Source organism: Anabrus simplex, chromosome 8, assembly GCF_040414725.1.
Source record: "Anabrus simplex isolate iqAnaSimp1 chromosome 8, ASM4041472v1, whole genome shotgun sequence".
NCBI classification, from domain to species: Eukaryota; Metazoa; Arthropoda; class Insecta; order Orthoptera; family Tettigoniidae; genus Anabrus; species Anabrus simplex.
In genome coordinates, this window is record NC_090272.1 from 20,905,479 (window position 1) to 20,932,649 (window position 27,171).

General features: G+C 39.5%; 1 protein-coding gene across 1 annotated transcript in view; it reads left to right on the forward strand.

Moving 5' to 3' along the window:
- LOC136879277 (uncharacterized) overlaps positions 1-27,171 on the forward strand; it is a 272,020-nt gene that overhangs the window by 66,355 nt on the left and 178,494 nt on the right. Inside the window, exon 4 of the mRNA XM_067153099.2 lies at positions 19,504-19,659. Within this exon, the coding sequence (XP_067009200.2) occupies positions 19,504-19,659 (156 nt within the window). The remainder of the gene's footprint in view (positions 1-19,503; positions 19,660-27,171) is intronic.

Sequence of the window (27,171 nt, forward strand, 5' to 3'; positions counted from 1 at the left end):
AAGGGACTTATCGATATTCATGCAGAGGAATGTCAAGAAGCATAAACATTACGTGTAATACAACACCTATCACATGTTATAATACTACGAGGATTTTTTCCAAGTTAATCTGGTTGTGTATTTTGACACAATGAACTAGAAGGAAGAAAAATTATTATTTCATTTTTGTAGATCAACATAAGTATGATCAGGGAAACAGAACAGTCGATTTAAATGTTTCGAAATGTCATATAGGAAAGTTGTGATTTCACTTCATAAAGGTTTAATCCCAGATACAAATATACGTCCTGCATATTTTCAAAACCACCCTCAATCGACGACTTTGTATATATTGTGCTATACTGTAAATATTGTTTTTCCTCGTTAGATGCATCTAATAATCCCAATCTAATAATCCCAATCTAATAATTCTTTTTTACTTACTTTAATAATCCTTTACTCAATTCAATATTTTTACCTAGTTAATTTTTCTATCATTGAATGTTTTAATTATCCAATGCTCTACCTAATCAATGTTCTCATTAGCAAGTATTATAATTAGGTAATATTTTATTTGAGCAACAATATTATCCTTGAATATTTCCAATATCGGACATGTTAATCACTTAATCACCTATGATTACCACTACCCAACATTTTTTCCGATACCGACATTTATTAAATTTATTTTCTACCAGACAAGTTACTTGTGTTGGAGAGTTTTTAAGATGGTAAATAAGTAATTTGCCAAGGACACTTGGTATTTCGAGAACTTAAGCCTAATTCCGTCAAGAATGAACCTCAGACGTAGGCATAGCCCACCAACTTTTATTATCATCCTCAAAGAGGAAAACATGATATCTATTATATGGAATAAGCTGAGTTCATAATAAAATGTTGTATGTTAAAGCATCAATTTTTCTTTTAATGTTTTTTTTTAATAGTGACTTAGTCTTAAGTACTTGTTTTCATAACAATTCGGTAAACCATAGGGAACCCTAGCCAGTAGCGTGTAGGAGACGTCCTTCGACGTGGATTAGAGATTTTCTGAAACATAATTTGGTGTTTCTTTCCTTACAACCGGAACTCATAGCCCATATATATGTATAGCGACCCGTATGATCACAGTTTAAGCTAGCCTGGATCTCGTGTGTCCTCTCCTGGACGTAAGGACGGCGCATAAGAGAAATTGGCGCACAACAGTGGAGCAATTCAAGAGCAAGACACCGCGGGAATGTAGAAAAGGTCGCCAAACATAAAGAGATTGATGCTACAATGTAAAGCAGAATGAAGAGAAAGACACCAAGGGAACTTGTCAAAAGAAAAAGATACTGGTGATGATCACTAACAGGAGATGGTAGAACACAGTGATGGGATAATCAGAGAAAAGACGTAAATACACTGCAAAACTTGCTTGGGTCTGGTATGAGAGCTATCATCCGACCTAATAGTTGTGGATTTTGGAATGGAAGAGAACGTAGAGAGATGAGGAACAGAACCATGAAGAAGAGATCAATTAACGATGAGAGGAAGTTGACAAGAGATGGCTGAAAAAGGTCAAGATTGAAAGAAGACCTAGATGACATAGAACGAGTTTATGAATTTGGAACACGAATGACTAAGAATTTATTTAAAGACTAGTAATAGTATGTTAAGAAATGACGTAGATTTAGGAAATAGATTCTAAGAAGTTATGTTATTTGAATTTATTTCGATTATTAATCTAGATTGAGAGTTTTAAAAACTGGAATCACAGCTGGTAGGACGAATGTTTCATGTTTCTTGACAACAATGGGGCAAAGTCATCCGTAAGTGCTTAATTTGGGTTGTTAAGCCCATTTATTTGTTGAGTATATACATAAGTACAGTGCATAGGGTAATTGTAATAAAATATTGTTGGAAGAGTTGATTTGTATAGAGTTGGGGAAAACATTAGAGTATTGTCAGGTTATTAGAGAATTCGAAAACGACACATAAAAATCAATATGACGTCGTTGAGCCATATGAAGGTACAATTTGAGGAGTATCAGAGAGAACAGGAAGAAAAGCAGGAGAAGTATCGGATAGAATAAGAGGGAGTGTTAAAGATTATTCAGGAGATGAGAGAAGAAGTCAGAAAGCGTGATGAAGAAGCCAGAAAGCGTGATGAAGCCAGAAAGGAAATGATAGAAGAAATAAATCAACGACAGAAGATGATGGTGGAAGAGATGAAAGAAGAAATTAGTAGAAAGCAGGATGAGAAACAACAGGAAATGATAGAGAGAATAAGTAAATACCAAGAGCGGATGGAAGAAATGAGCAAAGAGATGAATAAACATCAAGAAGAGATCAGAGAGGAAATGAACAAACATCAGGAGAAGATGGAAGAGATAACTAAAGAACAAGAGGAGAAGCAGAAATAATGATAGAGGAGATGAAGGAGGAAATCAGGAAAATAGGATCGGACATGGACAAAATCAAGTGTAAATGGACGATCTGAAAGCCGAAATGATTAACAAGATGGAGGAAAAGAACAAAGAGGTCCAAGGAGAGATAAATGAAATGAAGAGAGAATAATAATTGCCTCCAGTGCTTTAAGGAGAACGAAATAAAGAAGTTGACTGATAACATGGAACAACTGAATATTGACTCCCAAGGAAAATGGAGACAGTGTGAAGAAAAGATTGATAAATTAAGTGATGAAATCCAAACGACGAATACAGGCATAGAAGAGAGATATAAACAAGCCAGCGAGCAAATCGGTAGTAGAATCACCATGATAAGGGAGGAAATCAAGCACAATAAAGAGGAACTGGACCAAAGAATGTGCACATCCGAAGAAGGACTGAAGCAAATACAAGTAAGTTACAGATAAGAGAAATCCGAGAAGAAGTTCAAGGGAAGACACCTATGTCAGCTTGCAGCGAAGGACGGAAAACTATAGAGCTACAGATAAATGAGAGAGAAGCTACACCTAAACTGATCACACAATCAAATCACGGTAATGGAGAGATGAGCACCGAGAGTGGAAATAGTGGAAGACCTACTATTATCAACGTGATCAAAACGTGTCAAGAAGCATAAACATTACGTGTAATACAACATCTATCACATGTTATAATACTACGAGGACATTCTTCCAAGTTAATCTGGTTGTGTATTTTGACACAATGAAATAGAAGGAAGAAAAATTATTTCATTTTTGTAGATCAACATATGTATGATTAGGGAAACAGAACAGTCGATTTAAATGTTTCGAAATGTCGTATAGGAAAGTTGTGATTCCACTTCATAAAGGTTTAATCCCAGATACAAATATACGTCCTGCATATTTTCAAAACCGCCCTCAATCGGCGACTTTGTATATATTGTGCTGTACTGTAAATATTGTTTTTCCTCGTTAGATGCATCTAATAATCCCAATCTAATAATTCTTTTTTTACTTACTTTAATAATCCTTTACTCAATTCAATATTTTTACCTAGTTAATTTTTCTATCATTGAATGTTTTAATTATCCAATGTTCTACCTAATCAATGTTCTCATTAGCAAGTATTTTAATTAGATAATATTTTAATTGAGCAACAATATTATCCTTGAATATTTCCAATATCGGACATGTTAATCACTTAATCACCTATGATTACCACTACCCAACATTTTTGTCCGATACCGACATTTATTAAATTTCTTTTCTACCAAAAGAATAGACATTACAGACAAGTTACTTGTGTTGGATAGTTTTTTAAGATGGTAAATAAGTAATTTGCCAAGGACACTTGGTATTTCGAGAACTTAAGCCTAATTCCGTCAAGAATGAACCTCAGACGTAGGCATAGCCCACCAATTTTTATTATCATCCTCAAAAAGGAAAACATGATATCTATTATATGGAAAAAGCTGAGTTCGTAATAAAATGTTGTATGTTAAAGCATCAATTTTTCTTTTAATGTTTTTTTAAATAGTGACTTAGTCTTAAGTACTTGTTTTCATAACAATTCGGCAAACCATAGGGAACTCTAGCCAGTAGCGTGTAGGAGACGTCCTTCGACGTGGATTAGAGATTTCCTAAAACATAATTTGGTGTTTCTTTCCTTACAACCGGAACTCATAGCCCATATATATGTATAGCGACCCGTATGATCACAGTTTAAGCTAGCCTGGATCCCGTGTGTCCTCTCCTGGACGCAGGGACGGTGCATTATAGTAATATAAGACTGAACAAACCAGAACAATCTCCGGACTAGAATATGTTCATTACAATGCATTCAATTCGTGACATTGTCGAGAACTCGCGCGGGAAACCATGTAACTTAGTCTTTTGTTCCATTATTTTTCAAGTGCATTTCTCTTCACAATTTCCATCTGTTGAGATATGCTCAAACTTCCTGCAAATACAGATCCAGGATGCAACATAGATGTTTGTTCCGTCAATATGTCAAATGCCACAAAAATGTAACATAGATGTTTGTTCGCCCAAACGACTCAAATGTTCATGGAGTGATTTATATTATAAACAGTGTTTTCTGAAATTAATTCAGTTACGGTGAACTACGAAGATTCTGAATGCGAGTACAATTCTGCTTATTGGAAATTTCGCATGTTGCTAAACGAACGATTACAAGGAAGGAATACGGCAATTGCTGACAATAGTGTATCTAACACCTCCAAAATACTACTATCAATAATTAAAAAACAGGATAAATAACAAATTAAACTTACAAATTTATAATGACAAGTTAGGCTTTGGGACAGGGATGGGACCAAGAGCTCTCCGTGCAATATACAATATATTTGCTATTTGTTTAATGTCGCACTAACACATCGAATGTTTTCGCCGACGGAAGGGTGGGAGATTGGGAAGGTAGCGGCCGTATGCAAGCTCACAGCTGCGCGAATCCGTGCAATATTAGAAAGGAGGTTGGATATGAAGAGGAACACTTATCTACCGTTTGTAGATGTTGAAAAGGCTTTCGATAACGTGAGGTGCGACAATTGTTTAACATTCTTAAAGCTACAGGTTTGGACTGGAAAGACAGGAGGCTGTTACTGCGACACTATTGAAGGTCAGACCGCGATCGTAGATATCGGAGGAAGTATCCAAACAGCAAAAACCAGGGAAGGCGTAAGGCAGGGCCGTTCTCTCTCACCATATCATTTTAACGTATTCAATGAAGAAGCCACAAATAAGTTTAAAGCAAATACCAAAGAATTAAACACGAATGGGCACCTTATACAATGCATTCGGTTTGCAGATGACATAGCAATTGTAGCAGAGTTTATAACATGCTGAATTTATTTATTTATTTATTTATTTATTTATTTATTTATTTATTTATTTATTTATTTATTTATTTATTTATTTATTTATTTATTTATTTATTTATTTATTTATTTATTTATTTATTTATTTATTTATTGACTTTAACAGTGGTGAAGTTAGGGCTCGTGGCCCTCTCTTACACTTAACCACATAATTAATTTACAGATAATACATATATAAAAGAAATGTACTATTCTATCATAAAATCAAAGGTAAGCTAAGAATTACAGATTTGGACAACATATAATGAAGAAAGAAAGCAGAGTTCAACAAATAAAATAGAATAAAATTCGGAGCGTGAAGATAATGAGAAAGGACAAATTCATAATGAAAAAGTAAGATACAAACTGGAAAAATAAGCAATGCAGAAAGAGAACACAATAAATAATAAAGTAAATGGAAATATAAGTATGACCATAAAAGTGATCTATGTAGATGAGTAAGAAGGTAAATATTATGTACATTACACTATAATAATAATAATAATAATAATAATAATAATAATAATAATAATAATAATAATAATAATAATAATAAGTATAAGAAGAAGAATTGTACCGGGCGGTACGCCGCAGTTTTAAATCTTGCGCCAATGAATCCTCCTCTACAGGAGAAACTCTGAACCTTAAAAACGGGATCAACTCATAAGTTTCTCAGAAGATGTCACTGCCGTAAATTTTGTGATTACGAAGTTGTCAATACTGTGTGGATTTCAACTTGTTTTGTTTTCCATTGATCAAGAAGTGTGGACATTCTCTTATATATGTCTCTACTAAAAAACTATGATCATGCACCCTGGTGCGAAGTGAAGGAACGTTTTTGAAGAAATTTTGTATTCATAAGTTTTATCTTTACTAAATTTCGTTCATTCATTTGTGGGTTGGCGATATTAATCTTTTCTTTCCGCCAGTTTTGAATTGAGCCAATCCAGATCCAGATCAACGTACCATTGCCTGCTGTCCAACTCACAACATTTTCGAGGTCACGTTGCAGTTGCTCACAATCTTGTAACTTATTTATCACTCTATAGAGATTAACATCATCAGCAGAAAGCCTTACCTCCGATTCCACTTCTTTACATATATCATCTATATATATTAGAAAACATAAAGGCCCCATAATACTGCCTTGAGGAATTCCCCTCTTAATTATTACAGGGTCAGATAAAGCTTCACCTACTCTAATTCTCTGAGATCTACTTTCTAGAAATATAGCGACCCATTCAGTCACTCTTTTGTCTAGTCCAATTGCACTCATTTTGCCAGTAGTCTCCCATGATCCACCCTATCAAATGCTTTAGACAGGTCAATCGCGATACAGTCCATTTGACCTCCAGAATCCAAGATATCTGCTATATCTTGCTGGAATCCTACAAGTTGAGCTTCAGTAAGGTAAGGTAATGGCCGTTTAACATCTTTATTTCTTGTTAGCTCAGCAGTTTAACCCTCGGGAAAGGTCCGAATCCCTTTACAATGTAAACTATATTTTCGACATGTAATTTTTGCCGTTTGATGTACAATCTTCATTAAATCTGTAACTGCAATTCGGGGATACAGAGTGCTTTACCCTCTCCAGCTCCCCTTCATATTGGTTTGAGGTTACTACTTTTTGTAACTGGTTTTCTTCCCTTCTGTAATAGCTTAAAAATTTTCTTATACGAGTCACCTCCATAGTTTGGAAATAGCCCTTGTTTCGTCGGCCTAGTGCCTCTTAGGTTTTAAGATGTTTCATATAGGAGTGCTAGTACACGCCTCCATTCATCTTTGTACTTTGGGCCATTTACTTAACCTGTTCCTTTCCGCTAAGGCTCAGTAGGTTGGGTACAAGATACCCCTGTTTCGTTGTAAGTGTGCCTTGAGGGCAGTTAATGGTAAAGTCTGTTGTGGCCTTTAATAGGCTCAGAAAATTGAGAGCGGGTCAGATCTTTTATTTGTGGTAAAAGTGCCTCAGAGAGGCTTGATATTAAAAGTTGGGAGTAAGCGCTCCATGTATGGTAAATATGTGTTGTGTGAGCTGAGAGCTCAGGAAATGTAAAGTGAGGGCTTGAAACCCAATTTCTGTTTATACTACCAATCTTGTCCTTCCTAGACTTAAATTTTTGTTACTCGTACCTTGTTACTTGTAGTTTTTTTTAAGAGAAAAAAAATATAACCTTTGTTACAGTTTTAAATTAACTTTGATTTTGTAGTTAGACCAGTTCACCCCGGCACCTTCTTTCACCTCTGCTAATCCACCAGACCACGGTAACAATAATAACAATCTCACAACCTATCATACGTCATCATACACACGAAACAATCAGCGGTATTCAGCAGGTAATCTCTACATGCATTCTTAAATTTCGATATTGAGTTTCAGTTTCTTACAGCAGCTGGGAGTGAATTCCAATGTCGTGACTCAGCCACAACGAAGGGTCTGTTATATATTGAAGAGTGGTTGACGGAAGTAGCGACGGAAGTTACAATTATGGAATGAGGATAATAAATGGAATTTTGAAGAGATGTATTTGGGTAGATTTTCCTTCCGAGTTCGATATGTCAACGTAAGTACGTGGAATTTCCGTCGCCTCTCGGGTTTCAGCCAGGATAGAAATGTGTAGCTAGGGGTTATGTGAGCATCTTAATTCTCAAGTTAAAAACAAATCGAAGACCAGAGTTCAATGCTCGTTGATGTATCATAGTTTGTTCACGGGTCGCATCAATGAGGATAATGTTGCAGTAGTCAAGTATTGGTAGTATCAAAGTTTGGAGTAGTTTTATCTTTACGTCTTGTGGCAAAATGTCCTTAGGTCGTTTCAGAGGGTATGGCGTCGCGTACATCTTTCTACATGTATTTCTTACGTGTGCAGACCAGTCAAGAGTTTCAGTCAGGGTCATACAAGGTTCTTCACTTCCTTACTGAATGGGATTGCGGTGGAATTTAATGTCACCGGAGGAATAGCATAATTTTTATACATGATGTTTAATAATTTTTGAGAACCAGTAATGATTGTTTGAGTTTTTTGGGGGTTGAGGAGGAGAGAGTTTTCACTGGCGTACACACTGAGTTGTTGAAGGTCTGAGTTAATATCTCTTATTGCATTCGATGTATCATTTATATTAACGTGCCAGTAAATTTGGAGGTCGTCGGCAAAGAAGTGATATTTATTATACTTTATTTTAGTGGAGATGTCATTTATATAGAGGACAAACAAAAGGGGACCGAGAACAGAACCTTGGGGGGTTCGTGCCTTCCGGAGTGGCCACTGAGAATCAGTATCTTGTACTGTAATACGTTGCATACGATGTGTAAGATATGCGGTGAAACATTTTAAAGCAGCATTACCAAAAAACGATCTGAGCTTCATCAGCAATGTCTGGATGTTTATCGTGTCAAAAGCACTGCTGAAGTCAAGGAGTGTGAGTATTGTCACTTGTCTTTCGTCCATTGCTTGTATGATGTCCTCAGTCACTTTTAGTAAGGCAGTGGCTGTGCTATGACCCTTCTTGAAGCAATATTCCAGCGGGTCAAGAAGAGAGTGAGCCTGAAGGTATTCCAATATTTGCGCATGTACCAACAGTTCTAAGGCTTTGGAGAGAGCAGGGAGAATCGAAATGGGACGGTAATAGAATAGGAGTTTCGAACCTGGGTTGTCACCAGAATTGTCAGATTCACGCATAAACATCAACGTCAAGGAGACCAAGATATTAGTTGTGAGTAAACATCCTGAACGAATTCACACCATCATCAAGCTTACTGACAAGATAGTGGAACAAATAACCAGTTTCCCGTATCGAGGAAGCCTGATCACCAATTACAACAGCTGCTGCAAAGAGAGCACTTGCCAAACAGGCATTTAGTAATAAGATAAATCTTTTAATCAGTTCAAATTTAGATTTTGGAATTATGAAGAAATTTGTGATTCCTTTCATGTGGAGTGTGCTATTGTATTGCTGTGAATCTTGGACAATTACAGATCAGGATTGGAAATGACCGGAAGCGTTCGATGTGGGTCTGGAGACGAATGCTAAGGATGAAATGGACAGAAAATAAAACAAACAAAAGCGTTCTGCAAGAAATTCAAGGAAAGAGAGAACTGATGTTAACGATACAAAGAAGAAGAGCTGAATTCACTGACCACATCTTGCGACACGATACATTTCTTACCAATCTGCTGAGAGGAAAAACCACTTGTAAGAAATGCTAAGGAATACCGAAAAAAATTCCTTCAAGACTTCTGACAGAGTCTCCGTTATGGTTCTTATTATGACATGAAACGAGGAGATGAGGACATCAAATAATGGTTGCATAGACAAGGCATTAACTTTGGACATTGAGGAGTACAAAAGCCAGGCTTCTCTGTACTCCATTTACGAATTTATGTAAATCGGGAGTACGAGTTAGTCATTTTTCGAATTATATTCCAAGTTCCTTCACCTTATTAGAACTAAGGGAGTAAGGGGAGATGGAAGGGGCTTTTTAGGAAATTGATTTCTGCGAAAACAACAGTTAATGATGAACTGATTGCAAACATAATTTGGAGCATATTAATTTTAGGTAGCAAAGGAAGGATATGCATAGGTACTTTAAGACGGAAACAGGTTCCAGGAAGGACATTCCAAGGATCATGAATGACAAAGTGGAGTGTATATGCAGGGATTACAGAAGGCAGAATTATTCAGTCAACAATATGTGAAAGTAGTTGGATATAAAGATAATGTCCTGATAGATGAGGCGACTAAAACTGGCGAAATACTGAAATTTACCTGTGTTAACGATGACATTTATAAAATGATACAAAAGATAGAGAGGCAGTAGTGATTGATAACATTTCTGGGATATATTAAAGGTTATAGTTTGGGATATCTTGCTATATCTTAAATACTAATTTGACTACTCTTTGGATGAAAGGCAGAAACCAAGTAAATGGAGAGTTGCAAGAGCAGCTCCAGTGTACAAGGGAAAGGGTGGCAAACATAAAGCGGATAATTACAGGCCAGTCAGCGTGACACGTGTTGTTTGTAAGCTTTGGGAAAGCATTTTTCTGATTATATTAGACACTTTTGCGAAATTACAGACTGGTTTGATAGAAGGCAGTTCGTGTTTAGAAAAGGTTTTACAATGAAGCTCAACTTGCAGGATTGCAGGATATTATAGCAGCTACTTTAAATTCAGGAGGTCAAATGGGCTGTGTCGCTATTGACCTATCGAACGCTTTAGATAGGCTAGATCAAAGGAGATTACTGATGAAAAACGAGGGCTATTGGACTAGACAAGAGAGTGGTCGAATGGGCGGCTACATTCCTGGAAAAGAGAACTCAGAGAATTAATGTAGGCGAAGCGTTTTTTGATCCTGTAATGATTAAGACGGGGGTCCAACAGGGCAATATTATTGGACCTTTATGCTATCTCATATATATATATATATATATATAAATATATATATATATATATATATATATATATAAATGATGTGAGTATATATATGGAATCCCAAGTAAGGGTATTTGTGAATGATGTTATACTGTACAGAGTAGTAAATGTGTTGTAGGATTGTGAGCGACTGTTGTGAGATAGGCCACAGACAACGGTATGAATGTAAATCGGTTAAAAATCAAGTTGTAATTTCACCAAGAGGAAAAGCCTCTCAGTTTTAATTGGTGTGTTGATAGGATGATAGTACTCATGGGGAACACTGTAAGTACTGCCCCCGTTTTACCGGGCAGCTCAGCCAGAGAGCGAGAGTCCCAGAGGCGGAACGTTCGCTTTCAGGCAACGCAAAGATTTTAAGGGCAGGGATAACCTAAGGCCTGACGACAAATGAAAAACACTAAAAATGGGCTTTAACATTTATTAAAAAATATTAGCACTTTCCAAAATCATTTAGTATTCTCAGAATCTTGAAATAAAAGAATTGTTTCTTCCCAGCCTGAGTTCATTGGAAATTCTTCACCAAAATTATATTCTGCAAAGATATGAAACTAAATTTTACTTAATCGCATTAATAAATTAATCCTCTTATTATTCGAGAAAGCCCTATCTTAAATTTCCAGAATTTGAATTTTAATCAATCAATTAAATTGACAATATTTCTGTTATTTACTCTTAATTCAATGAAATTTTCATCTCATCACAAAAAATCAAATAACAATTTCTTTTAATAACACGTTCTTCCAATTAATTATTTATACTTTAAATTATTTAATTAAAATAGTTTGAATGATTTCGTTTAACACATTATATTTTTAATCTTGCGTAACCTAACGCAATGTTGTGCACAACTCACAATTAAATGCTTTAAAATCTCGATATGCAAGGTTACACTTTTACATTCGGTGAACTTAATCCATTGACGTGATCCTTGCTTAGATATTTCCCTCCGAAGAAATAGATCCTAATCTACTTATTTCACCATAAAATAGCTTAGAGATTCAAAATTGAGTCAAATGTGATCGCCACAAAACAGCAAGAAATCGAAGAAATTTTACGCGGATAGCGTACACATTTCGTGACGAAATGTCACCATAACAAATCATATTTACAAAACATTATCTATTCATCCATCTCACATTCATGCTTAGGTCCACGGAAATATTATCAAATGATTTTAACCAAACCTAGCCCTTGATTTTTATTTTTAACTAGCAAGATACCCGTGCTTCGCTACGGTATTATACTGAAATTTATATTGAATGCTTACTGTTTTATATATAATCCGCCGAAATTCGTGATCTGACTGGTTTTCTGAGAGATTACGGCAAAATTCCTCACATTTTTCAATCTTTCTTTCCAGCAACCGATTTCGTACTTCCCGAGGTAGGTCCAGGTATTCCACGCGGTCAGTTCGGTCCCTAAATCTTTGCCATCTTTTCCTATAAGCATTTTTAGTATGGATCAAATCCTGAAGGAGATCCGGCGTGGTGTCGTCTTGGGTGCCTTGGCGCTACTGAACCCGCGGCTTGACTGTATTCGTAGTCATTACCAGGCCAGCACCCGTTTCCAGTGCGGTCCGCTCAATTTGACGACGGTCCAGTACATTATTATTATTATTATTATTATTATTATTATTATTATTATTATTATTATTATTATTAGTAGATATTCTGGACCCCGCAGCAAGATGCAAGACCGCTACTTAGCGATAAATTACATCTGCTACCATTGTCATTGTTGACAATGTGACCAGCACCATTGTCGCGCGTAGGCAAGTGTGCGGGATTTCTGGCGATACGAATGACATACTTCCGTGCATTATTGACCTTATTATAGAGGTGAATAATTTGACGGTCAATCTCATTCCTATCGTTTATTTCAAATGTGTTTAAATTTTTATTTATATGCTAGGAGAGTCCACTGTAATCTAAGAATGTTCTCCGAAGGAAAAGATGGCTGCAGAAATCGAACATAGGAAAGATTAAAAATGATCGATTTATGATCAGAATAACTACATTGAAAACCTACAGCCTGTTTCCAGTCATTCGATAGGGTCAGGAATGGAATGAATAAAGCCCCATCTAGAGGCGAAAATAGGAATTGTGCCGGCTGCCGAAGCACTCCTCTGGGGCAATGAGCGATGAATGACAAATGAAATTAAATATTGGACAGTGTTGCTGGAATGAATGATGACATGGAAAACCGGAGTATCCGGAGAAAAACCTGTCCCGCCTCCGGTTTATCCAGCACGAATATCACATGGAGTGATCGGCACTTGAACCGCGGAACCCAGCTGTGAGAGGCCGGCGCGCTGCCGAGTGAGCAACGGAGGCTCCTTGTAAGTACATTATGAACAGTAAAATCAATTGGTCTCACCTCCTTTTACACACCACCGCCGTTAAGTTTATTTACCCCCCCCCCCACCCAAGAAAAATTAAAAGAAGGCGAGTTTCTTTATGTTCAAAGGAGATTCCAAACACCAATGTTCACGTCTATTACCTTCAGTTTTGAGATATAAGAATCCCCATAAAAATAATTCACCTTTTTTCACTTCCTTTCACCCCCCCCCCCGCGCCCCGCCCCCAAGGTGAATTTTCCGGCAACAAATACTTGTTTCTTTAATAGTAAATGATCTTCTAAATACCAATTATCACGACTCTTAACTTCTTCAGTTTTTGATTTGTGTGTCCTCATGAAAGGAATTCAACTCCTTTTCACTCCCGCCGCCCAAGATGGTTTCCCCTTCAAAACGCGGTTTTCTTTGTTTTTAAAGGAGAACCAAATACCTATTTTCACGTCTGTAACAACTTTAGATTTTATTAGATATATGTATTCTCATAAATTTAGTCAATTAATTTTTCATTTCTTTCACCCCCACCCCTCCACTTCATTGGATTTTCCGAAAATACGTGTTTCTTTACTTTTAAAGCAGATTCCAAATATCAATTTTCAGGTCTGTAATATCTTCAGGTTCTGAAATATAAGTAGCCTCATTAAAGGCATTCAACCCCTCTTTCCCTCTTTCTCACCCTTCCCATTGGGATTTTCCGAAAACAAAAAAGTACGTGTTTCTTTATTATTAAAGGAAATTCTAAATACCAATTTTTACATCTATAAACTTTAAAAGTTATGAGATATAGATGCACTCATTTTAAAAATTCATCCCTTTTTCACCCCTCACCCCAATTAATTGGATTTTACAAAACAAAAATACGTGTTTCTTTATTTTTAAAGGAGATCCCAAACACCAATTTTCAGGTTCTGAAATATAAATAGCCTCATTAAAGTCGTTCAACCCATTTTCACCGTTTTCCACCCTGCCTATGGGAATTTTCCGAAAACAATAAATAAGTGTTTCTTTATTTTTTAAGGGGATTCTAAATACCAATTTTTACATCTATACACGTCAAAGGTTATGAGATATAGATGCACTCATTTTCAAAATTCACCCCCCTTTTCACCCCATTAATTGGATTTTCCAAAAACAAAAACAAAATACGTGTTTCTTTATTTTTAGAAGGGATCAAAAGTACCAATTTTCAGGTCTGTAATATCTTCAGTTTCTGAGATATAAGTATCCTCATTAAAGGCATTCAATCCATTTTTCACCCCTTTTCACCCCTCCTATTGGGATTTTCCGAAAACAAAAAAATACGTGTTTCTTTATTTTTAATGAAGACTCTAAATACCTATTTTTACATCTGTAAACTTTTAAAAGTTTTGAGATATAGATGCACTGTTTTTAAGAATTCACCCCCCCCTTTTCACCCTTCCATTAATTGGATTTTCCAAAAACAAAGAAATACGAGTTTCTTTATTTTTAAAAGAGATCAAAAGTACCAATTTTCAGGTCTGTAATGTCTTCAGTTTCTGAGATATAAGTACCGGTATTCTGATTAAAGGCATTCAACCCTTTTTTCACCGTTTTTCACCCCTCCTATTGGGATTTTCTGAAAACAAAAAATACGTGTTTCCTTATTTTTGAAGAAGTTTCTAAATACCAATTTTTACTTCTGTAAACTTTTAAAGTTTAGAGAAATAGATACACTCATTTTAAAATTTCAACCCCCTTTTCACCCCTTTAGCGATGGAATATCCAAAAATCCTCTCTTAGCGAGCACCTACATCTTAATATGAACGCATCCCCAAAATTTCATTTCTTTATGTCCAGTAGTTTTGGCTCGGCGATGATGAATCAGTCAGTCAGTCAGTCAGTCAGGACAAGTTATTTTATATATATAGATAATTACTCGAAATTGGAGAAGTTTTCCCGATGACGATATCAGATAAGGTCTACCATTGCAATCATTTGGCATGTGATGGTATCAGGGTTATCACTTCTTAATGAAATAGAATTCACAACGATGTCCCAGGAGAATTCTACAGTAGAAATCATCACTAATAATTCCATAAAATTGCCTACAATATCGGATAAATGCACATTCGCGTATGTGGTCTATGAGTCACGATTTCATTATTATTATTCCCCTATTACCTCAAAATATCGATCAATATGTGCTCCTCGTGAAGAAATTATGTTCGAAGACGTACTTTCTTTCTTAATTGACTCATTTAATGGACACACAAATAAAAATCCTATCATAAGATCCATTTACAAGTCTCAAATATCCAACCTTACAGTAACTGCAAAAATGTAACATACAAGTTACGAACGTATTCCAGGCTTACACTTACTCAAATATGAGCACACATTTACCACTCACAAGCACAGTAATAATTATACTCATGACCATAAATTATTCCTTTAGACCGTAATAATGCCAAATTATTATTATCATTATTATTATTATGCGCGCGTGATCGCGTCATCGTAGGCTACAAATTAATGAAATAATAGATGACTCTATCTTATCTCGAATCTACGATAAACCAAAAAATCATCAAGGGAAGCTCCTAAATTAATAGAACACGTCGATATTCTGCCCCACATAATTCAAAATTATTTTCAAATTATTTAATAAATTAATAATTATAATTTTAGCACTCTCCTATGCTTATTCTGGGACTGTGAGGTCATGTCACGAAGCACTCACTCAAGTATAACAAAATAACAGGTCCCAAATACACTCTCACGCACATCTCAACTTCTACCAACACCAATGAAAGAAGAATGAAATTTCTAACTACAAAGACTAATATAAATTACTGTCAATAAATAAGCAAGGACTACGTCTACAATATTATCGCAAAAGATCGACAGAAAAATATAATTTAAAAACCTTATCTGTAATGGACATGGTTCTGGACTTGGCAGATGATCAGTGAAATTGGATCAGACTTCCATCTCGAATTATATTCTCCCCTTGGCTGAAGGATGCCTCACATTTTAGTTACTCATGGCAGCAGCAAAGGAAGACATGGAACAATCACAGACTCCTTCATAACGTTGAGGTTCAATCCTTGGGAATATTTCAGGACTGCTTGCGATCATCCGTCTTCTGGTAAAAAGCTGAAACTAACAAGTCGGTTTTAGTAAGAGTTCCGAACACACACTCGATGCGTTGTGATGGTAAAGTTTTACGTACTTTACAGTTTCTCAATTTGTAAAATAATTGAATTCTGAACTGCGACGTTTCAAATAAATTTTGCTACTTAAAATTTCCTCAGAAGCAGAAATATTGCCATATTGCTGCAGATAAATGCTTATAGTTGCTAACGTTATGCAATCGCCTCCAAATAAGACAGGCACTTTGAGAATATGACGACGAGTACTTGAATGAAGCAAGTAGAAATGTAAAAAGACCAAATCTCCCCAGATACACGGGTATTTAATATCCTTAAGACGTAGGTGTGTCTGCAAGTTGTATACTATTGGTTAAAAGCTTGCGATCGGGCTAATTTTCCAATTCTGTTGGTGAAATATCATGACGTACAACTTCACAAAGTATTGATCGCCCTTGGCCTGGTAAATCCGTAGTCACGTGGCACACAGCAGGGGTCTAGGACACAGCACAAAAAACCCAAGGCCGATGCATGTTTGTCGGGGAAAACCTGTTTCTACCGCCGGCGAGCGGATATGCTACAGAGTTAAAATCTCCGTTCTGACTTATAATTTAATGCACTGTTCCACCCTGACAATAAAACATTCTTCCCAAATGAACCAATTACCAATTTTCAAGGGTACAGTACCTGGGTGTTAATATAAGGAATGAATGATCTTAATTGGCGTAATCATATTAACGAGGTAGTTAAGAAGGTTTACAGACCTCTTCGCATGTTTATGATAATATCTATGGATTGTAGTAGCGATGTAAAGCATTATTAATGATTATATTAGACTTGTTTATGAAGTTAGAAGTATTTCGATAGAACCAGTTCGGGTTTAGGAAAAGTTTTTCCACTGAAGCTCAATTTGTAGGATTCCAGCGACATAGAGCAGATATCATAGAATCAGGAGGTCAAATGAACTGTATCGCGATTGATCTATCTAAGGTATTTGATAGGATAGATCATGGGAGGCTACTGGCAAAAGTGAATGCAATTTGTCTAGAAAAACTGAATGTGTGGCTATATTTGTAGAAAGTAAAACTGTAACCTGTAACCATTAAGCGGGGAATTTCAGTTACGTTATATCGTACAGATTACATTAATAAATAGGTTAGCAGATCGTGAGCAACTGCAAAAAGACCCCAACTAGAGTACGGTTCGAGTGTATTGGACTCTCACCAGAATTACTTGATTCGAGAACTGAAAAAAAAAATCCAAAGGAGAGCAACTCGATTTGTTTTGGGTGCTTTCCAACGAAAGAGTAGCATTACGAAATTATTTCATAGTTTAGCCTGGGTAGACCTGGGAGGGCAGCTGGACTTTGGAGATAGGAGTCGAGCTGCTCGACGTAAAAGTACCACTCAAACTTATTCGTCTACTAATGTCATGTATGAATGATCACAATATGGAGATAAAGTTGGAATTTAAGAGGACAAGGTGGGGCCAATATTAATTTATAGGAAGGGAGTAAGGGACTGGAATAACTTACCAAGGGAGATGTTCAATGAATTTCCCGATTATATGCTATTATTGAAGAAAAATCTATGTAAACAACAGATGGAGAATCTGTCATGTGCCATAAATGCAGTTCAGTGGTGAGCCGCACCTCCTCCCTTACCGACACCCTACCTCACCATAAAACACATACGTCGTAAGATTCGAAGCGTGGACCGGGACTAGGAAAGGACAAACACAGCCCTGAACTGGAAACGGTGTTCATTTCAAAAAAGTAGAACAGGAATGACACCAAAGCTACTAGCAATAAAATCCCAACTAAATTTAAATGAGTGTTTATTGATATAATAAAATCAAAATAGGAAACAAGAAATGAAGCCAGCAATTAAAAACAATAAAGGATACGTACATGTGCAGAGCTCATCCAATTGAAGTCATAACACTAACGCGCGAGCACAGCTTTTTCAAACACCAAGCTTAAGTTATTCATAAGACGGGTTCACCGTCTCAATTACAATCTCGCTACAGAATGTGGTAATGTGAATGCAATCCACACGGATCGACTCGGTCATTTTTTCCGCGAGATTAATAAGAAATTTTATATAAGCGTCTACTTAACTTCCACATCGTCTCAACAATCACCACACAGATCAAAGCTCGCACGCGGCATGGAGGAGAAAAAGGGGTCCAGAGAAGGTACAAATAAGATGCGAAAGATCACAAAATAGCACAGAGTAACATCACTGCACCAAAGGAATAAAATTTAAACCCAAAGAGAATCACAGGCATGCCCACAGCCTGAATATAAGAAAGTAACATGGCGGCCTCGTGGGCAAGCAAAAGGCCGTAATAGAAACCAAGGCAAAATAAATATCACCGTGCCGGCAACAAACATGAGGCACAGAAACAAGATTAAAATATAAAATGAGCTGACCGATACGTCATCTTTTCTCCCCTTTCATTCACCAGCACACATCCAAACATTTAGACATTGCCGGTATCGCAAACAACCTGAGCAGTTGCTCCAGTTAATAAGTTGAACACAATCTCATATAGTATGACACTCATGGTCACACACAAGGTCTCACATATGTCAGAGATAGCGTGCACGGCGCAGGCAATTAGCAGTAGGATAATTGAGACTCACTGGTCACACATAAACCCATCAGCTCACGCACTCCGTACGACACGAATGGATCTCCGCGTCGACACCTAGGGTATACATTCATTGATGGCGAAAAACTTCAGAATGTGGTACGTGTAAATAAAATCAATCAGAGACGCAACTAACATCATAACTCAATCACAATAAAGACAACTAGCACGCAGCCCATTCATGCAGCAGAGCAGAAGGACAATCGGCTATGGACGGTAGCGAAGAATGTCATAACAGCACAGTAGAACCAATATAAAAACAAGAATTACCATACGTGATATATCAATGGTCAAAGTAACAAGAAGGATGGCAGTATGGGTCAAGTTTAAATCTATTAAAAACCCATTTATGGCATAAAAACGCCTCTCCATTCTGCGTGGGGTTCATGCTTACACTCCACACACATAACAATGCAAAGAATCGCTCCAAAGAGATAAAACTACTGTCTCGCCGAAAGAATGATCTTCCGAGCTCATGACCGAGGGAGTGCCCTCTCTGGTACAATCATGGAAACACTTAAGTCAATTGAGGTGAGGCAGATACAAGGTCTTTGCAATATGGGAAACATCATTTTTATGAACATGCCATATTAGCATGGCTCAGTGGTGAATGATTGATTGAAAATATGTCACCCATCACCCCATGTATCTCTGGTGTGATAAATCTTCTCAACTTCTATCTTCTCTTTCAGGGTCCTTATGAAATTACTATAGTTGACGTGCACGAGTGTGAGGATGTGGGAACTCACCAACACCAATTCAACTTCAAAATTAGGAAAGTTAATGCGACTACAAGGTTACTCCAAGCAAACGTGTCGTACCTTGTCGCAGTTAATGAAAATATCTCGGTAAGTTTGATTTGATCTGTTAATGGTGTGGTACACATACTTATGGATAAACATTTGCATTTTTCAATATAATTACTTTGTAATTAAATATGATGGAAACATTTTTGGACAGTAGTATTATAATAGACAATTTCCTATGCTAATTTTAGTTTCGAAATGGTCTACTAGATCGTAACAGTTGATTTTTAAATGAAAGAGTATGGAAAGTAGCTTCTGAATATTAAAGTGTCATTTTCCGTTCACTTTGTAGTCCTGACGTCTACCTCAGCATAGGAGTTAATGAGATGAAATTAATGACGTGATATATGATAGTAGAGTGTAAAACATGGTGCTGGCATAGAGCCTACTCCTGATGAATAACACCAAGGGATCAGCTCAAGGCTTAACGTCCCCATCCGACGGATGAATCACCATCAACACAGTCATACGCTCTCATTCCATATCCCCTGTGGGTGGGAGCGCTTCAATAACACCCGCGGAATACTCTGCCTATCGTAAGAGGCGACTAAAAAGGGCCCCATGTGCTCTGCATTTGGGAGCGTCGGTTGGCAACCACGGGGTCTTTAGCTAGGTCGTAGTATTTCTTGCACTTACTTGTGCCTGGATCCTCACTTTCTGTATTCTATCCGAACGACGTTGGTCAACTCTTGTTCTTTGCCAACCCCAACAGTATTAGGTATCGAGGCCTAGGGAGTCATTCACTTTCACAAACTTCGTGGCCCTTGCCGTTCTTTGGCCGATGCCTTTATTATTCGAAATGTCGGATCCCTTCCGTTTTTTCACTCTGATCAGTGTTATAGAGAGGATGGTTGCCTGGCTGTACTTCCTCTTAAAAACATAATCAGCACCACCACCTCACTCCATATGGGCACTGCGGAGAGCTTTTGGCACGCAGTCTAGCGATTAGAAATTGTATGCCTCTACCTCCCCTACACTGCCAGCTAAAATTTTGTCCACCAACGGGACTCGAACCAGCTAACCATAGTGTCAGACCGAATACTACTTCAACACCTAAGTCTGCGTTTATAGTGGAGCGAAGAGGAATGGCAAGAGGAGAGTGCTTAGTGTTCATAGTGTAGCGGGGAGGAGTGGGACGAGGAAATTGGAGAGTGTTTAGGGTTTATAATGGAGCGGCGAGGAGTGAGAAGAAGAGAGTTGGGTGAGTAAATAGTGAACGGCGAGGAGTGGGAAAAGGAGATTTGAGAGTGGTTAGAGTTTATAGTGGAGAGGCGAAAAGAGGGAAGAGGAGATTGGAGAGTGCTTAGTGTTTATAATGGAGCGGCGAGAGTGAGAAGAACTAACTGGGGTGTGAATATAGTGAATGGCAAAGAGTGGGAAAAGGGGATTGGAGAGTGCTAAGTGTTTATAGTGGAGCGGCGGGAAGTGGGAACAGGAGATTGAGAGTGCTTAGTGTTTATAGTAGACCGGCGAGGAGTGGAAAGAGGAGATTGGAGAGTGCTTAGTGTTTATAATGGAGCGGCGAGGAGTTAGAAGAAGAGTAGGGTATGTATACAGTGAACGGCGAGGAGTGGGAAAATGAGATTTGAGAGTGCTTAGTGTTTATAATGGAGCGGCAAGAAGTGGGAAGAGGAGATTCGACAGTGCTTAGTGTTTATAGCAGAGCTGCGAGATATGGGAAGAGGGGTGTGAAGAGTACTTAGTGTTTGTAGTAGAGCGGCAAGGAGTTGGAAGAGGAGATTGGAGAGTGGTTAGTTTTTATAATGCAGCGGTGAGGACTGAGAAGAAGAGAGTGGGGTGTGGTTATAGTAGAGCGGCGAGGATTGGATTAGAGAAGAGTGCGTAGTGTTTATAGTAGAGTGTCGAGGATTGGGAAGAGGAGAGTGCTTAGTGTTTATAATAGAGTGGCGAGAATTGGGAAGAGGAGAGTGCTTAGTGTTTATAGTAGAGTGTCGAGGATTGGGAAGAGGAGAGTGCTTAGTGTTTATAGTAGAGTGTCGAGGATTGGGAAGAGGAGAGTGCTTAGTGTTTTCAGTGGAGCGGCGAGAAGTGGAAAGAGGAGATTGGAGAGTGCTCAGCGTTTGTAGTGGAGGGGCGAGGATTGATAAGAAAAGAGTGGGGTGTGGTTATAGTAGAGCGGCGAGGAGTGGGAAGAGGAGAGTGCTTAGTGTTTATAGTAGAGCGGTGAGGATTGGGAAGAGGAGACTGCTTAGTGTTTATAGTAGAGCGTCGAGGAGTGGGAATAGGAGAGTGCTTAGTGTTTATAGTAGAGCGGGAAGGAGTGGGAAGGGGAGAGTGCTTAGTGTTTACAGTAGAGCGTCGAGGATGGGGAAGAGAAGAGTGGAGAATATTTAGTGTTTAAAATGGAGCAGCGATGTGTGGGAATCGACACATAGTGGATCGGCGAGGAGTGAGAAGAGGAGATTGTGGAATGCTTAGTGTTTATAGTGGAACGACGATGAGTGGGATGATGAGATTGCAGAATGCTTAGTGTTTATAATGGGGAGCGAGAATTGGGAAGAGGAGGTTGGAGAGTGCCTAGTGTTTATAATGGAGCGGCGAGGAGTGAGAAGAAGAGAGTGGGCTGTGTTTATAGTGGAGCGGTGAGGCGTGGGAAAAGGAGATTTGACAGAACATAGTGTATATAGTAGTACGGCGGGAAGTGGGAAGAGGAGATTGGAGAGTGCTTAGTGTTTATAGTGGAGCGGCGAGGAGTGAGAAAAGACAGTGTTTAGTGTTTATAATAGAGGGGTGAGAAGTAGGAACATTAAAGTGCTTAATTTTTTGTAGTAGAGGGGCGGGGTGTGTGAAGAGTAGAGAGTCCTGAATGTATAGAGTGGAGCTGTGAGAAGTGCGAGGAGAAGAGTGCTTAGTGTTTATAGTGGAGCGGCGGATTATGGGAAGAGGAGAGTCCTTAATGTTTATAGTAGAGGGGCGACGAATGGGAAGGCGAGATTGGGGATTGTTAATAGTGGAGCGGCGAGAATTGGGAAGAGGAAAGTGGAGGGTGGTTAGTGTTTATAGTGGAGCGGCGAGGTGTGGGAGGAGGAGATTGTTTAGTGTTTATAGTAGAGCTTTGAGAAGTAGGAACAGGAGAGTGTTTAGTTTTTATTGTAGAGGGGCGGGGTGTGTGAAGAGGAGAGTGGAGAGTGGTTAATGTTTATAGTGGAGCGGTTAGGATTACGAGGAGGAGAGTGGAATGTGCTATCGTTTATAGTGGAGCGGCGAGTTGTGGGAAGAAGAGAGTGCTTAATGTTTATAGTAGAGGGGCGACGAATGGGAAGAGGAGAGTGAGGATTGTTTATAGTGAAGAGGCGAGAAGTGGGAATATGAGAGTGGAGGGTGCTTAGTGTTTATAGTGGCGAAGATTGGGAAGATGAGAGTGCTTAGTGTTTTAGTGGAGCGGCTAGGTTTGTCAAGAGGAGATTGGTGAATTCTTGGTGTTTATAGTCGATCAGCGAGGAATGGGATGAGGAGATTGGAGAGTGCTTAGTGTTTATAGCGGTGCGGCAAGGGGTGGGAAGAGGAGATTGAAGAGTGCTTAGTGTTTATATTCGAACGGCGAGGATTGGGAGGATGAGATTGGAAAGTGCTTATTGTTTATAGTGGTGCGGCGAGGAGTGGCAAGAGGAGATGGGAGATTGCTTAGTGCTTATAGTAGGGCGGTAGGAGTGGGAAGATGAGAGTGAGAAGTACTTAGTGTTTATACTGGGGTCACGATGAGTGGGAAGGGGAGAGTGTGGGGTGTTTATCACGGAGGGACGAGGAGTGGGAAGAGATGCTTAATGTTTATAGTGGAACGGCGAAGAGTGGGAAGAGGAGAGTGGAGAGTGCTTAGTGTTTAGAGGGGAGCTGTGAATATTGGGAAGAAGAGAGTGGAGAGTGCTTAGTGTTTATAGTGGAGCGGCGGGAAAGGGAAGAGGAGGGTGCTTTGTGATTGTAGCAGAGGGGTGGTGATTGGGAAGAGGAGAGTGGGGATTGTTTATAGTAGAGCGGGAGGATTGGGACGAGGAGATTGGAGAGTGCTTAGTGTTTATAGTAGAGTGGCGAAGAGTGGGAAGAATGGAGTGCTTAGGTTTATAGTTGTACCACTTAACGCAATTAACTTCACAATCACGCCAAGTGACAGAACAATTTCTTTGACCATACATGAAATGGATATTACAGATCAGAGATATTGAAGCATCTGATAGCAATCAAACATCAGATCAGGATAAACGAGTACTCACCATAAATGAAACCAGTGACACCAGAGGTGTGGATGAAATGAAAACCTGGTCATCATTTTGAAATGATTACCCTCATTCAAAACAGCAACACCTTTTCATTTGGAATCAAAGAGATATTTAATAAAGGATTTTAAGTTGATTACAATTTAATGAAAAGATTATCCACAGTCTGGCTTGAGCAACCGTGGAGTGAAGTCGCGTGGTGCAGTGCGTTCCGAGAACATGGTCGGTATTGATCAGTACCGGGCCGCGATTAGGAAATGGCAGGTGAAGCTGAAGAAGGAGACCAAGAATGGACGGGTGTTCAGAAAAGAAGGAGTAAAAATGGGTGAAGCGGTGCTGGTAGGGACAGTGTTAGCGGTGCTACTGGTTATTGGGAGGGGGGTTGAATTAAACCCAGGCCCAAATACCAGCGGAAAGTTTAGCATGGAGGACTTGGCAGTGGTAGTGAAGTAAAACAGGAAAAGTGTCAATGGGATAAGGTACAGGAAATAAAGGACATGATGGAGGAGCAGAGAAAGGAGATAGGGAACATGAAGAAATCGCTAGAAACGAAGACGGAGGAATCGAACAGGAGAGTGGACAATAATGAGAAGGAAATAGTGTTATTAAGAGGGAAAGTGAAACATCTATAGGGTGGCGCACGAATAGTTGACACATTCACTTTTGGAATAACAGCTTTATTTTTCAAACAACGCTTATGAAATTTTAGAAACAGCTAGCTTGGACCCTGGAAATACATTTCACTATATCACATGTTCAAAGTGGCCTCCAGTGCGGCGAACAACCTCTTCGAGATGAGTACGCATGTTTCTAATGACTTTGCAGCACAGGTCTTCATGAATTTCACTGGAGAGCTGCACAATCCGAGCACGCATGTGCATGCGGCATTGAGGTCTTGAAGCGAAGAGATTTTCTTTCAACTAGCCTAATTAAAATAAATCATTAGTATTTAAATCTTGGCTGAAAGGAGGCCAGAAGAATCCGCCATTATTGTTTTACTGTGGGTAACGATGAGGCATTACACGATCCCCCAAATACTCCCCTCAAAAACTCAAGAACATAGTTAGCTGCGTGAGGTGTTGCACCATCTTGCATAAACCACTGCGTATGAATAAGGAGTTCTGTAGCGAGATGATGAGGCATGAATTTATTCTCCAGCATTTCCTTGTATCGCTGTGCATTAACTGTCTTGACTGAAGAAAAAATGGTCCAATTAACTCATGACTTGGCAGAGCTAACCACACACTCCCTTTTCCCCACATGTGTTTTTTCATTCATGATATCTGGTTTTTCTGTAGCCCAAAATCGCAATTTTGTTTACTAACTGCCCCTTTGAGATGAAAATAGGCTTTATCAGAGAACCAAGTGTTAAACAGTACTTCATCTTTATCTTGAGTCCATAAGGCGTACCGCAGTCTCTTCTGCCTGTGAAGATCTGTTAACTTGTGTAGTACAGTCATTTTTGTACGGGTACAATAATTGAAGGTCACCGTGTAACATTCTTTGAACTGAACGGCGCGACATTCCACTTCCTCCTGAAGCTCCCCGTGTTGACTTGTTCGGGCTGCGCTTCACGGCGACCCTCAGTGCAGCGATGTTTTCGGGAGATCGAACTGCGGTAGTCGCTTTTCTTCCTTCACACTGCCTTGTTCTTCAAAGTTTCTGTATAAGAAAAGGATGGTGTTCCTTGCTGGTGCCCACTTAGTCTGAAATACAGTTCAACATTTCCTTTGTGTCGCCGTAACACTTTTTTATTCTCAATAAATTATAACTCTTTTGGCGCGCTGCTGAACGGAGATTCGGCCGTGGAAGAAAGCTCACTAGAATGCAGACACTCGGATACAAAGCAGCAGTGTCACCTCTACAGTTATTTCCATGTAACAGGAAAGGTGTGAGCAAAATTTGATAAACATGGTATATAAGTTGCATTTTACATTTGCTTTTCAAATGTGTCAACTATTCGTGCGCCACCCTGTAGAAGAGGAGGTGATGACGATGAAGAGAGAAGCGGAGGGGTACAGGCAGGAGAGAATGAAGAAAGCCATATTTATATACACTGACTGACAGAGCAAATGCAACACCAAGAAGGAGTGGTCAGAACTTTATGCCAATTGCAGGGTAGACTGACGTCACTGAGGTATGCTCATGATGTGAAATGCGCCGCTGTGCTGCGCACGTAGCGAACGATAAATGGGACACGGCGTTGGCGAATGGCCCACTTCGTACCGTGATTTCTCAGCCGACAGTCATTGTAGAACGTGTTGTCGTGTGCCACAGGACACGTGTATAGCTAAGAATGCCAGACCGCCGTCAACGGAGGCATTTCCAGCAGACAGACGACTTTACGTGGGGTATGGTGATCGGGCTGAGAAGGGCAGGTTGGTCGCTTCGTCAAATCGCAGCCGATACCCATAGGGATGTGTCCACGGTGCAGCGCCTGTGGCGAAGATGGTTGGCGCAGGGACATGTGGCACGTGCGAGGGGTCCAGGCGCAGCCCGAGTGACGTCAGCACGCGAGGATCGGCGCATCCGCCGCCAAGCGGTGGCAGCCCCGCATGCCACGTCAACCGCCATTCTTCAGCATGTGCAAGACACCCTGGGTGTTCCAATATCGACCAGAACAATTTCCCGTCGATTGGTTAAAGGAGGCCTGCACTCCCGGCGTCCGCTCAGAAGACTACCATTGACTCCACAGCATAGACGTGCACGCCTGGCATGGTGCCGGGCTAGAGCGACTTGGATGAGGGAATGGCGGAACGTCGTGTTCTCCGATGAGTCACGCTTCTGTTCTGTCAGTGATAGTCACCGCAGACGAGTGTGGCGTCGGCGTGGAGAAAGGTCAAATCCGGCAGTAACTGTGGAGCGCCCTACCGCTAGACAACGCGGCATCATGGTTTGGGGCGCTATTGCGTATGATTCCACGTCACCTCTAGTGCGTATTCAAGGCACGTTAAATGCCCACCGCTACGTGCAGCATGTGCTGCGGCCGGTGGCACTCCCGTACCTTCAGGGGCTGCCCAATGCTCTGTTTGAGCAGGATAATGCCCGCCCACACACTGCTCGCATCTCCCAACAGGCTCTACGAGGTGTACAGATGCTTCCGTGGCCAGCGTACTCTCCGGATCTCTCACCAATCGAACACGTGTGGGATCTCATTGGACGCCGTTTGCAAACTCTGCCCCAGCCTCGTACGGACGACCAACTGTGGCAAATGGTTGACAGAGAATGGAGAACCATCCCTCAGGACACCATCCGCACTCTTATTGACTCTGTACCTCGACGTGTTTCTGCGTGCATCGCCGCTCGCGGTGGTCCTACATCC